Genomic DNA, 13,288 nt, shown 5'->3' with positions numbered 1-13,288 from the left:
AGTAAAAAGCATTTTTTTTATACTCATTTCTTTTTGTTTATGTTTAGTTGTTTATGGTTATATGCTTAGCTGACTATTGAAATCTGCTCTTCTAGTGAGGTTCATAGTAAGCTCTTTGTTTTCGGCAGTTCTTTGAATGGTAATTCTGCACTGATCCTGATAGGTGTTTCTAGTTCGTCTCATTCCTGTATATTTGTTGAAACCATTTGAATTTCAAATAAAAATCTCATTTTTCCGAATCACTCTATTTTTTCTTTGGTCTTGATGGTAATTTTCGACTAGGTGTCAACAGTTTATTTCCTGGCTATTGTCCGGCAATCTGCGGGATACGTTTTAAACTGCTCAAAAATGGACTGTTCAAATTTTGTTTTTATTTGTCTCGTTCTACCAACGGAATCAATCTCTAATGGCTGTATTTTAAGAGTTGGGTCTATTCAATGGTCTCTATTATATATTGTCTATAGTATTCACATGTTTCTGGTATAGTTTAATGGATTAGGTGATGTGAGGAAAGCAGCTGTTGTTTGAGTCAGAGTTGTTGCCGTTTATTGAGATTGGATTAAACCAATTATCAATTTAAAAGGAGTCATTTTAGTGCGCGTAATCAGTTGAAAGTAATTACTTCGTTTACGTAACAAACGGGAATCAAAGTTTGTTTAGGATCTGTTAAACTTGACGCTGCGACTTCTACTTAACCTATCTTTCGACACTGACTTGAGACAGGGAATTGCCAAGTGTGGAATGCTGCCCTCTCTAGTGCAACTAATAGGTCACGAATACCACCATGCTACAGTTCTGCTGTTACTCTACCAGATCAGCATTGAGGATCGCTTCAAAGCTCTCTTCACATACACCGACTGTATTCCAATTGTAAGTCAAAAGTGCCTACCGAATATTTTAGAACTATGATGCGTCAATTGATCAGATGCGCAATTCGCATATAACGTGAAAGACAAAATTGAATAAGTCAATAGTTTTTTGCTTCAAAATTTAGAGTTTGAGATCGGGGCATTAATTTTTGAGATCGCATATATTTGCTAGGGAGTACGGAGCGCGAGAGTAATTTGGCTTTAAAAGAGACTACAGTTCTGAGTGTTATAACTGTCATTGTTAAGCGCTGTCAAGCTGCTAATCATTAAATGAGGAACGATTAAACTTCCGCTAATATCGATGCCCTCGCTGGAATGCATTTGAGGCTATATTGCATAAAGTGAAGCCATTAACTGTGAATAAGTTAATATTGTGCCCTTTCAACCATTATACTTCACATCAATTTAGTGGGAGTAGAACCATATAACTTAACTGCATTGTCAGATTTGTATTGAGATAACTGTATTTCGGGAGTGGGGTGGCTATAATAATCGCAATACTGAGGTTCACTATTTTTCAATGACAGCCTTCCCTTTTTAGGTAATGCGTCTATTGCTGGAAAACCCACATGAAAAACCAGAGTTGGAATTGATATCACTGTGCGTCAATTTGGCTTGCAATGTTCGCAATGCGAAGTTGATCTGTGAGAATAAAGGGCTCAAGTTGTTGATGAAAAGAGCATTCAAGTTCAAAGACAGTTTTATTCTCAAGATGATCAGAAACATATCAGAGCATGCGACGTTAAAATCATTGTTTGTGGTATGTATCCTGAAAACAGTCGAAACTTTAACCGTACAATACTACTGTTATCGTTAAAAAACGAATAAAATATTGGTTCTTTTGTGAAATTATTGTCTTTCTGGCAATGTTTTGATCCTTCGTTTGAGCTAAATTGAGCTAAAATTTAGGACTACGTTGGAGATTTGGCGAAAGCAATAAAAAACAACAACAACGAAGATGATTTTGTCATTGAGTGTCTTGGAATCCTGGGAAACTTGTCAGGCCTTGAGATTGATTGGGCTCTCGTCATCCAGAAGTGTGACCTAATGCCTTTCATTGACTCCAAATTGACTTCATCTGGTGAGAAGATTTTTGTCCACAAATTTTTGTTCCAGATGTGGAAAAATTTGAGCAAAATACTTCCAAAAGATTTTAAAAATTCTATTCATCGCAATATACATTTTTTCGGGCATTTTGTTTATGCTCGAGAGAAGACATACATCCATTTTCCAGGATACTAGTTTCAAAATTTCTGGCTTACACATTTGTCAAATTTTTTTTGCAATTTAATTGTTCACCAATTTTCGCTTTTTTTGTGAAATTGGCCAAATGTGGGCCAATCAACATTTTCCGAGAGATATATAGATAAGTGATGCCACTGAAAAGCTCTTTGATAACTAAAGAAATCCTTAAAGTCCCGAGACTCCCTCAAACCTTCATTGAGCGATGCTTCGAAGACAATTTGAAGCTCTTAGTTCTCAGAATTTGTTGTAATGTGTGAGTGTATGAAATCAATTTGCTTAGAATAGATATTGATTCTTATGTTTAATTCTTATGTTTAATTCCAACTGCTGCGCAATTGTGGACAATTTTGAGTTTTAAATAATTTTTTCTGGGAATATTTCTAGTTATTTTCCCTCGAAGAAACTTTGAACTTTTTGCTTTAAATTATAAACCAAACGTCTCGTCGACAACTGTGTTGAATTTATTGAATGCAGGAAAAAATTTAAGGGTAAAGATTAACCCAGCCGTCCTCGGGATCTCGGCTAGTTTACAAAATATCTATTTTGGTCAATTACAAACAATTGTTCACCATTTTACCTGGAGCAGAGCGATTAAATGAGTGACAGTCCCCACAACCCAATTGCGCCAGGTTCTTGAGAATAAACCCTTTTTTAACTAAATTTTGAAAATGTTTTTCAATAAAATCGAAACTTTTTATAAAATCTCTTCTCTTCGTTGAATATTCTTTAGTAATGTAATATATATTTAGTTATATATATATATATATATATATATATATATATATATATATCATAGTAATGTAATATATATTTAGTAATATATATAATAGTAATGTAATAGAATATATTTTTGACAGCTATATAAAGCATTGTATAATTAGCGACCAACCAGCCTATATGGGGGCTTTATTATGGTAATCTGTTTAGACCAGAATAGTAGTGACGATAATTCTTACGTTTATAGTTTTTGATAGCCGCAAAGCGATAGCTGGGGTTGTTATTGGCTTTCTATTGGTTTGTTTTTGTTTCGTGGTCAAGATTGTTACCATCATTTAACATCACGATCACTTCACGACTGCTTTTTGTTCGCTCATTCATACAATTTCTACCGAATTTCGTCACACGTACCTCACTCTCAAAGATGACATTCCTGACTTCCAAAATGAGTTTAATTCAAGGCGATGAATATAACAGTCTGTGTCACTCTAATACAAGGTTTTCTTAGAGCAGCTAATAGCAGCAGCATTAAGTTGTAGGTATTTTCCCCAGTAATTAATAATTAGAGCGGAAGTTCTTCTTTTTCGATCTGTTTTTTTTAATAATTGCTCTCAAACGAAGTTTGTAGCAATTATATTAGTCCTGTGGTCTTTTTAATGCGATTTTTCGCTTGCCCATTTTTCGAGTGAACCATTTGAGTTTTCGTCCTCAAAAATGGGATAAAGAGAGCGCTTGGGGGACACTAAGTTCTCTTAGAGCCCTAAGCCTTACTCGAATAATGCGATTCACCGAAACTTTTGAGGAGACAATTTCATGGTGTGAAGGGCGGTTCTTTATCTTAATTTTGATCCCCCTCAGTCCCCCCGCCGCCATCAACCCCCGTCATCAGTCCCCCTTCAACACTCCCATTGTCCACCTTCCTCCATGTGTCGATTTGAATCACCCTCTCATCTAGACTTCGCAACCTCACCCCGTCGCTTGCCAACTCCCCCCCTCTCTCTCTCTCTCTCTCTCTCTCTCTCTCTCTCTCTCTCTCTCTCTCTCACACACACACACACACACACCAGTCAACCCCTGCGATTGCTAGCATCCTTAAGCCGCAGCTGGCTACTACCGAAATCAACCGCTCACCGGTCGTTAGAGAGCAATTCGCCCATTAGTCGGTTATGTTTATCTTTTTGAGACTGCAGAACCTCAAAGTTATCGCGGCTATTTTCTTTCACTCTGACAGCTATGTTTATACTTTTTGGCGTTCTTAACATAATGTGCGAACGCACATTGCGGACCTTTCTTGTCGAGCTCGTAGTTGTAGATAACTCTTCTAATTGGTAGATGTGTATATACTCTTATAAAGTCGTAAAAAATATCTATTATGGATGGCCATATTCTGCCGGATAAAAGAAACAGACCCATGTTCGAATAAGGGAGTCCCCTTTACCTGAACAGCTGAAGTTTTTATATTCTTTTGTGGACAGTGTGAAACATATTGGCAAATAGTTGAATTAAGATTATTCTTGCAAAAATTTCGAACAGGGGCAGGTGAATTACTTGTTTCTTTTTGACAGGTGGAGCGGAGGATGATATGCTCCTCGAAATTGTGATTCTGATCGGCACTATGGCCACTGATGAGGACTGTGCCAAATTGATGGCAGATTCTGGCATCATACACAAACTCATCGAACTCCTCAACTGTGAGTTTTTTGTTCAAGAGGAAACAGAAATAGAAAAAACTGTAGTCACGAATAGTAGATTGAACGTTTCCAGATTTGATGAAGTTCATAGCTGGCATCAAAATAGATCTCACAATGTGACGGCGAATTTCTGTTGGTGGCTTCGGTTTAGATAGTTTGGCTGAGATATTCTAGAAGCTATGAATCTAAGATGACAGTTTTTGTGCCACGTGTAAATTATCATATAAAATTATCGTTCCTTCAAATTGATATTCGTTGCTAATTACGGAAAATGCTGATAGATACATTATAGGAATCTGGACGCAAAAAATTTTAATTGAAATTTTAAAGTTTTATTGGATTTCATATTTCAGTGAAACAAGAGGATGACGAAATAGTGTGTCAGACGATCTACGTGTTCTACCAGTTGACTTTCCACCAGTCAACGAGGGAGCTTGTTCTTCAGAAGACTCAGGCACCTGCATACATAATTGACCTGATGCATGACAAGAACGCAGAGATCAGAAAAGTGTGTGACATGACACTGGATATCATCTCCGTTAGTCCGAGTCACGTGTTATGACAATGACGAGCTTTGATGATGATTAACACTGTCTGAACAGAACAACACATACCAGCCTTGGGAAGTTTGCCGTATTTACAAAAGTTTGACTTATTGAAGTTCGGGTTTAAATAAAATTATGAACCCCATGTATTGTCTTGATTTAATTTGGTGAATCTGCTTTCATTTGGCGCTGTTATTGTGCATATTCTGCATCATGTGATAATTTATGAGGAAGATAATTTTCAGGCGAGGAGACCATTTTAACAATCATTATCAAGTTATAACGTATTCTATCATAGTTTGAAATCAAACGTGAATTCGTCATTATTACAGTTCGTTAACGGCTTTTTCAATTCTAGGAGTTGGATAAAGACTGGGGTGAGAAAATCCAGCGTGTCAAGTTTGACTGGCATAACTCCCAGTGGCTAGAGCTAATCGAGTCAGCTGACTTGGCCAATGCGGTTGTGTCTAACGGGGGAGTGGGAGGCATCAACTCGGCAGATATCAGCGGAGACTCAGAGTTTGGAAATTTGTTGCAGAATTCGGATATTTTGGATCACTCGGATCTTTACTATCGTTAGTCTGAGATTGATCTATAATTCATAAATTTAATTTGTTCTGGTCGTTCAGACTTAGTTCGAGGTAGTTTCTCCAATTGCATTGATTTTCTGAACTATTATCAAACTTTTTTCCTCGGAATTGGGCCTCGAGCATCTTCGGATCTGTTTACTTGTACCTCCAAAAAGATAACAATTTGCATTAAACTCAGAGAACGACGTGTGTTCAGAGAATCAATGCTGTATAGCCTTGATACGAGACAAGAATATTCTATACGATTGGTACAAACTAAAATAAATTTAATAGAATTTCTTAAAAATGGATGCTTTCTTATACTGCACTGTAAAGGAATGCATCTAATAGCTTCTGACGTTGGCTTCAATCCCTTTTCAGATTCATTTCAGCCATTTCAATGATAAAAAACAAATTGTTTGTTTAGAAGCAGAAGGTGGGATGGGAGGTGTAGGTGGTGTTGGAGGTGGTAATATGCACAGTCCCAACTACATTGAGGAGATAGCCAGGTACAATGCCATGGGATTCATGGGAGACAGAGATGAATTAATGGACGGGTTAGCACATTGTGTACCCCTGTTTCAGTTTTCAAGTCAATTTGATCGAAATCATAGGCTTGTTTTGATTACTTTGACACCATTTGTGTTCAAAAACTAATAATGGAGTTTGCCGCTATTTGGTGTTTTCATTGCACTTTCAATGAATCATTAATAGCCGTGTCCTCAACTCCACAGGCGGTTATTATAGCGCTCCTAAATTTTTTTTTTACAATTCAAAGAATTTAAATTGTATTGGGGCGCTGTTTTTTTTAAGATGTGTTCACACATTTTTCAATGACTTTGATCTTTCAAAACGGGATAAACAGGTAAAGCCCAGCGGGCATTAAGTTTCATTAGAGGCCCAAAGTGGAAGTTAGTTGTTTTTCAAGTGATTAGAGAGGTTCAGCTGCTGGGATGGCCCCAACTCAAGGTTAAAAGATCATTTTTAGGAGTTTTTTGGCTCAAAATGGTGCAATTTTTCATGTTTTTTTGTGATTTTTTTTAGGTTTTTGTTTGATTCGTCTTTGGTTGAAGTTTTTAAAAGTTGATCAAGGCCGTTTGCGATTCCTTTGCGAGACAAAATTACTCGTTATGACCATTTTATGTGCTAAATGTTTTGGTACTACAAACACAAACACGCAAAATGATACTAATTTTTGCAATTTTTTCAAGTTTTTTTTAAAAATGTTTGTCATTTTTTGAGGTTTTTTCTGCTTCAGGGGCCAGAGAATCTCCTTTAAGGTTTGATAATAGTGCACTGTATAGTTTCTAGTAATAATGGATTGGTTTTCAACATTTAAATGTCTCGAATTTCAACAATTTTTTGATAAAATCGGCAGTTTTTTCAATGTTTCCTAAAATTTCCATCAATTTTTGATATTTGTCCATTCTCAAGTGCAAGGAAACCTATTCAACGGTTTGACAAAAGTTACTGCTTTGTTTTGTTGTTCCAATGGATTTGTGTTCAACAATTTAACTTTTCGAATTTAAAAATTTTTCTGATAAAATTTGCTATTTTTAAAGTTTTTTCAAAACATTTGGCTTTGATACAGCTTTTCTTGCCTAAATAGCCAGATAACCTCATACAAGGTTTGATAGTATGTTATTGAATAGTTGGTAGGGGGCAATTGAATTGTTTTTAACATTTTAATAGAATGAATTTCTTTTTGAAATTTGAAATTTTTTCTAAAAATTATTCCCTATCGATCTTTGAACCAAGTAATTTTTTAAGCCTTGGAATTGGTTTACTGAATAGCCTCTAGAGACACAGAAATGATTCGTACGATATTAATATCACAATTTTTAGCAACGTTCCAATAAAATTTGCAATTGATTTCCTTTTTTTAAAATTTTTGGGTCATTTTCGAGTTAATCGATCTTCAAGGGCCAATGCATTTTTTCAGGCCTTGCAGATACAAAACTGCAGCAATTTGAGAATTAAAAGTCGGTTCTGAACATACTTTTGAAAAAGTATATATAAAGGGATCAAATTTTGCCTTATGGGTAAACGCTTCAAATTTTTAGCAATGATAATATTTTTGTTTAGATTGTTTGATTGTTTGTTTCTCAATTTTTTGTTATAATTTTGTTTGTGTTTTGGGTGGCATTATTCAATTGATCTGCTGGTCAGGTAGAGTAGTTCTAAGGTTTTCATTCAATACTTGAATTGTATTTCAGGACTTGTCCTGCTATGTTTTTTTTACTTCGTCTAACAGATTTTTGTTTCGTCTTACCCTGACTTCTTGGAATTGACATTTTTAATGACTTACCTCACTCAAAAAAATGACTTCTGAACTCACTTATGGAACTTTAACTTAAATTTTATGAACATTTAATTTACTTGTTTAAGGTCAATAGTGTGCATCTAAGTAGTGCCAAACATATATGCTTGATATATGCTTGGCCCCAAGTTACAGAGCACGTGCCATTACATAGTAAGTCATTTTGTAAAAAAATATTGCACGTGCATCTGAGGGGTGCAAATAATATGCGCCCACTAAGCTGAGGGGTCACAAACGGAACAGATCATAAATTTGAAGCCCTATTAGGGCTTTCTCCTTAGAGCTTATGTGTCTCATAAAAATGACAGTCCAAAGCTAACCCAAAAAGTCTAGTGCTAGTGGTCTATTAAAGGACTGGTGGTCGATCTAACTATGTAATCTCTGAAAAACTTTGTTTCAATTCATGGAAGGCCCCAAGCGTCTATCGCGGCTACGTTTAATTACAGCGATAACGTATTTGACCAATGAGGTATAAATTATTAATTTCAAAGTTTTCTCAACCGAAGCTAAGGTTTTTATGCCTTATAACAACTTTAGTTTTCCGCATTTGTCGTTGTTTTGGTTACTTTGCGCGTTAATTGCATTGCTGATAGGGCTCAAAGGTTTTCCGCGTGTTACCAAAATTGTTGCGACTTGACGTTTGTTTTAATAAATATTAATTTATCAATTGTGTCTCACGTGTGTCTTTTTACGACTCGAAGAGGACTATTGAGATTCTTCAGGTTTTTTTAAGCTGAAGTCATGACTTGAAATTTGGCTTTGTTTTCGAACATTGACTTCCGGTTTAGAACCTTGACTTCTATTTTTGAACAATGGACTTTATAAGTCCCTTCAACCTATCCAACGTTTCAACCTATCCAATTTCACACTAAAAATTGAGTTTTTTCTCACTGTATATTCTTTTTTGTTAATAGCCGCCCTCATCTTCTCAGCCGGCTATTATTGCGCTCGTATTTTTTTTTTACTTCGTCAAACTTTTTTTCGCTTTACCATTTTGCCGCTTTTTCGACATTTTGCGTGAAATCTTTTTGACTTCTCTAGGCTAGTTTCTCTCTTCTCTCATTCTGCTAAAAGTGATTTTGAACATCAGTTGCTAAGCAAAGCAATTCAAAATGAACAGAGTCGGTATAAAAAATTGAAGTCAGAAATAGAAACGGGATAAACCCATAAAGCCCAATTTTAGATGCCCGCTATTTGAACGTCGTTCCTATAAGTCTTAGTTACCACCTCTAATGCTTATTGGTGTTGATAGTAGCCCCTGTAGCCTCTCTCTAAGAAACAGAAGTATGTTCAACTACGAAATGCCATCAAAATAAATCGGACTTAAAAAATTTTTTTGTACAAAATTTTTTTTTTCAATATATTCTATTCGTTCAATCCCAATCATGCTTATTGGAATCAACGGCGGCTATTTTCCGGCAATCTGCCGGGTATTTTTTCTTCTTTCATATTTCCGAAATAGGTATAGTTCGATAAGAGTTTTATTGCACGACTCTTCGATTCGTTTCCGGTTTTTACCAGCTATGCTTTTTTCAGCTGAATTCCTGACTTGAAATTTGACTTTTGTTTTCAAACATTGACTTCTGTTTCAGAACGTTGACTTTGATTTTCGAACATTGGATTTCGAACATTGGTTTAGTAGTAGCAAGAAGTTTGTATATCTGAAATATGTAGGGTTAGATAAGATAGATAGGCGTTTTCATTGCACGACTCTTCGAGTCGTTTCCTGTATTCTACCGCTGTTTTATGCAAATTTTTCGCCTGACCGTGTTGCGTTTTTCTTCTAGAATAATCTTTGAATTATTTGGTGACTTTTCACGCACTTCTTATTGATTTTTGAGTAATTTCAATGGCTCTCACTCCGAAACGAAGTTTGTTGTTCAAACAAAACCGCTTGTTAAAGACTACAAACGAGGTCCTGATAGCTCAGTGTTCAATACCTCAGTCGAGGTGAAGAAATTGGTCTCCGGTGGCCGGGGTTCTAGAGTCCTATCGTGAGCTGAATTTTTTGCACCCATAAAGAAAAATTTATAGGCTGAAGTCCCTGAATTAATTTGCGCTGCCTATCATTCGAGAGCAACTTTTCCGACGTTAGTCGGTTTATGTTCATTATTAGTTTGTTTAATTTGAGTCGTCCCGCGCTTGCTGATGAGGCCTAAACAACCACTTTCAAAGGTTTTAGTATCAAGCTATATTTTGTAGAAAATCGCTTTAGTATTAAGTATCAAGCTATATTTTGTGAACATCTCTTTCAAAACTTAGTAGTTTGCGTAATTTGGACGGATTTTCTGTTGTTGTTCTTTGAAGACATCACTGGCTTAAGCTTTTAGCCGTTATTTTTAAGATCTTCCCGCTATTGGTTTTCCTAACATTTGAGAAAATTTTGCTCGCATTTGTGCTTCATCACTAATATTGCATTATTGCAATGTCTGAATAGTTTTTCGATAATACCTCGTTTAGTCTGTTCAGTCATGGATGCTACCCTTTGGTTTCCGATAATTGTTATTTTCGTGTAACAATTTAATGTATATAATTATATAGTGTACTAAATTCATTTGAGTTTTGCTTGCTCTTCATGTTTTTGTTGTCACTTTGTTCTTATTTATTCTAATTCACAATCTTGGCCGTATGTAGTATATTTTAAAAAGCTTTTGATATGTAGTTATTTGTGCTGACGTTGATGTTTTTCTTTGAAACTCTTAATTGAATTTCAGGTGGGCCCTAATTTCCTTTTAACGACTTTGACACAGCTGTTTCCCAGAGATGGTACAGTTTTTTATGCTCGTTTTCATTTTTTTTTCGTTCAGGAGTGGTCATGTTAGTTGCTGATTTTGGGAAGGCATTTTTATCGCTTGTATTAATGGTTGTATAAATAGTACTAGGTGAATGTTTTAGACCCAAAAAAGCGGCCATAGTCACTAAATGCAGAAGCGACAGGTTTTGTTTATTACTATTAGCCGTCGTGAGCCACTCAAAGGCTATTGTTTAGGCGCTCTCTTTTTTAAAGTCATTTTGCCTTTCCGTCACTTCTTCCGTCTTGCATAAATCACGACTTGCACGTTTGATTTCTGACTTACCTCACTCAGTGTTTCAACTGAATGGAATTAATTTAGTACGTGTACTCAAATACGGTCAAAAATCTAAGTCGTAAGAATTGGGATAACCAGTGGATCCCGGGTACTAAGACTTAGTGTTTCAGACTTGACTTAGTGCATTAAGTTGTGCATTAAGAGCTCATTAGAGTGTGTCGTTAACTTGTATTGGTATTAAGCTTGTTTGCTTCCTATTTAGAGGCTGAATTCACAATTCTTATTGAATGCAAAGAAACTGCAAGCCAAATTACAGTTTTCTTTTTTCTCCAACTGTTTCAATTCTAACGTCATTTAGTGGGTTCAACGGCAGTTTGTTTCAAGACATTTATTGGCTACTGTTATATTAGACCAGAGTTCTTTGGAATTTTTGATTTTTTTTATTTGGTCGTCAAGAATTTGTTACGACCATATGACGTCACAATCACTTCAAATCTGCTTTTTGTTCATTCGTTCATGCAATTTCAATTGAAGTGCGTGTATGACGTCATTTTTCGCTCGTAGTGGAAAGAGTTTTTTGTTCATTCGCGTGATTAAATTGTTGGTCACACTTGACTTACCTCACTCTCACAAATGACTTCCCCTCTTTCAAATTGACTTTTATTTACTTTAATTCAAAGAGATAAGGTCAAATGGGTGTGTGTCACTCTAAATGAAGGATATTTGAGAGCAGCTATTAGAGGCAGCAAAAACTTATACAGATTTTAAATCAAGTTTTTTAATGGCCACAAAGCGATAGCGGGGGTTATTATTAGCCTTCTCTTGGTCCTTTTTTATTTCTGCCTCAGGACTTTCGTTACGACCATATGACGTCAAAATCACTTCAAATCTGCTTTTGTTCATTTGTTCATCCAATATCAACAGAATTGCATGCTTACGTCATTTTTACTGTTAGTTAAGCATTCGCGAAATTAAGTTTTCGATCGCACGTGACTTACCTCACTCTCTCTCTCTCTCAAAAATAGCGTCTTCACTCTGAAATTGACTTTTCTTTCCTTAAATTCGAAGAGATAAAGTTAAGAGCAGCAAGCAGAAGCAGCGATAAGTTATACAGATTCTTAATCAAAATACAACATTTTATGAAGCGAAGAAATTTCTTTTTTGGTCTGTTTTTAAAATCTTTTAAAGTTCTACGAAGCAATCGCGGCTATTTGCTGGCAATCTGTCAGCTATGTTTAATTGCTCTTGAACGCAGTTCATAGCAATTATTGTAAACGTGTGTCTTTTTTTGTGCACATTTTTCGCTTGACAATTTTGGGCTTTTCTTCTAGAACATTTTTTGACTTCTCAAGTGACTTTTTCACGCTTTCGTTCTCCATTTTTGAGTGATCTCTAGTGCTCCGAAGTTGCTAATATAAAAACGGTTGCAGCATAGGAAAATTAAGTGAATTGTAGCGCATTGGTTAGTGCAGTCGGCCATGGATCGAGAGGTCAGTGGTTCGAATGTTTCAAAAGTTTTTTGTTCAAAGTTTTTTGCACCCATAAAGAACTATTGGTCTAGACTAAAGACCATGAATCAAATTGCCTCGCCTGTCGTTCAAGAGCAATTCTTCCGACATTTGTCGGTTTATGTTTGTCTTCGCCCTTTTGCTTTTTGTTTTTTAAAATTATGAACTGCGTATTATTGGTGTGGAAGCGACAGTTTGTGTGCTTTTAATTGGTACTATCTTCCATTGTGGCAGCTTTTCACCTATTTTCAATGGGTCGCTTTTTGAAATTAGTCTACTTTTCCATTATTCGAGTTTTTAATGTTAAATTTGATTGCTAATAGAAAAAAAATACTTTGAATGCTTCTGAAACCCAGATTAAATTATAGACATGGTTCACCTGATGAAATGGCCGACATGTATGGCGATTTGCGTATGAGCAGTAACAACCATCCTCACTTTGGAGTTCACCCTTCTTCGGCCCACCACAGTGATCCCTACGGAGACCCCCGCCTGGACGGAAGAGCGTTGGCAGGAGGAGCTGGAAGACATGACTCCCTAATGTACTCCGGGTAAGAATGTTAACCCTTGTGTAGAAGTTTGTACCGAAAAATGTGTGCTGCTTATTAAATAATGGGATCTGTAAACAATCTTTGGCTACAGTACTTGGTCGTACATTCAAGATTTAATTAAGCTTTAAAGCATGACTTAAGAGTGCATTAGTCAAATGTCTCCCAAGCTGTAAATTTCAACTAGCTGCTATCTATATCAAAACAGCTGGAACATGGAAACTTTGTTCTCTAGTTATTTATTGCT

At 36.0% G+C, this 13,288-nt stretch overlaps 1 protein-coding gene across 2 annotated transcripts in view; it reads left to right on the top strand.

Annotated features, from left to right (window-relative positions):
• LOC142351073 (kinesin-associated protein 3-like) overlaps positions 1-13,288 on the top strand; it is a 46,156-nt gene that overhangs the window by 31,668 nt on the left and 1,200 nt on the right. The window contains exons 9-16 of one of the 2 annotated variants that reach the window (XM_075403157.1): positions 661-870; positions 1,411-1,629; positions 1,779-1,950; positions 4,397-4,522; positions 4,876-5,060; positions 5,426-5,642; positions 6,064-6,145; positions 12,862-13,044. In XM_075403157.1, the coding sequence (XP_075259272.1) occupies positions 661-870; positions 1,411-1,629; positions 1,779-1,950; positions 4,397-4,522; positions 4,876-5,060; positions 5,426-5,642; positions 6,064-6,145; positions 12,862-13,044 (1,394 nt within the window). Of the gene's footprint in view, positions 1-660; positions 871-1,410; positions 1,630-1,778; positions 1,951-4,396; positions 4,523-4,875; positions 5,061-5,425; positions 5,643-6,063; positions 6,194-12,861; positions 13,045-13,288 lie in introns of both variants that reach the window. The other variant, XM_075403156.1, reaches the window with a different exon arrangement.

This window comes from Convolutriloba macropyga, chromosome 12 (genome assembly GCF_964194025.1).
Source record: "Convolutriloba macropyga chromosome 12, txConMacr16.3, whole genome shotgun sequence".
Classification (NCBI taxonomy): domain Eukaryota; kingdom Metazoa; phylum Xenacoelomorpha; order Acoela; family Convolutidae; genus Convolutriloba; species Convolutriloba macropyga.
The sequence above is the reverse complement of the archived record's forward strand: the minus strand, read 5'-3'. Positions and strand labels throughout refer to the sequence as shown.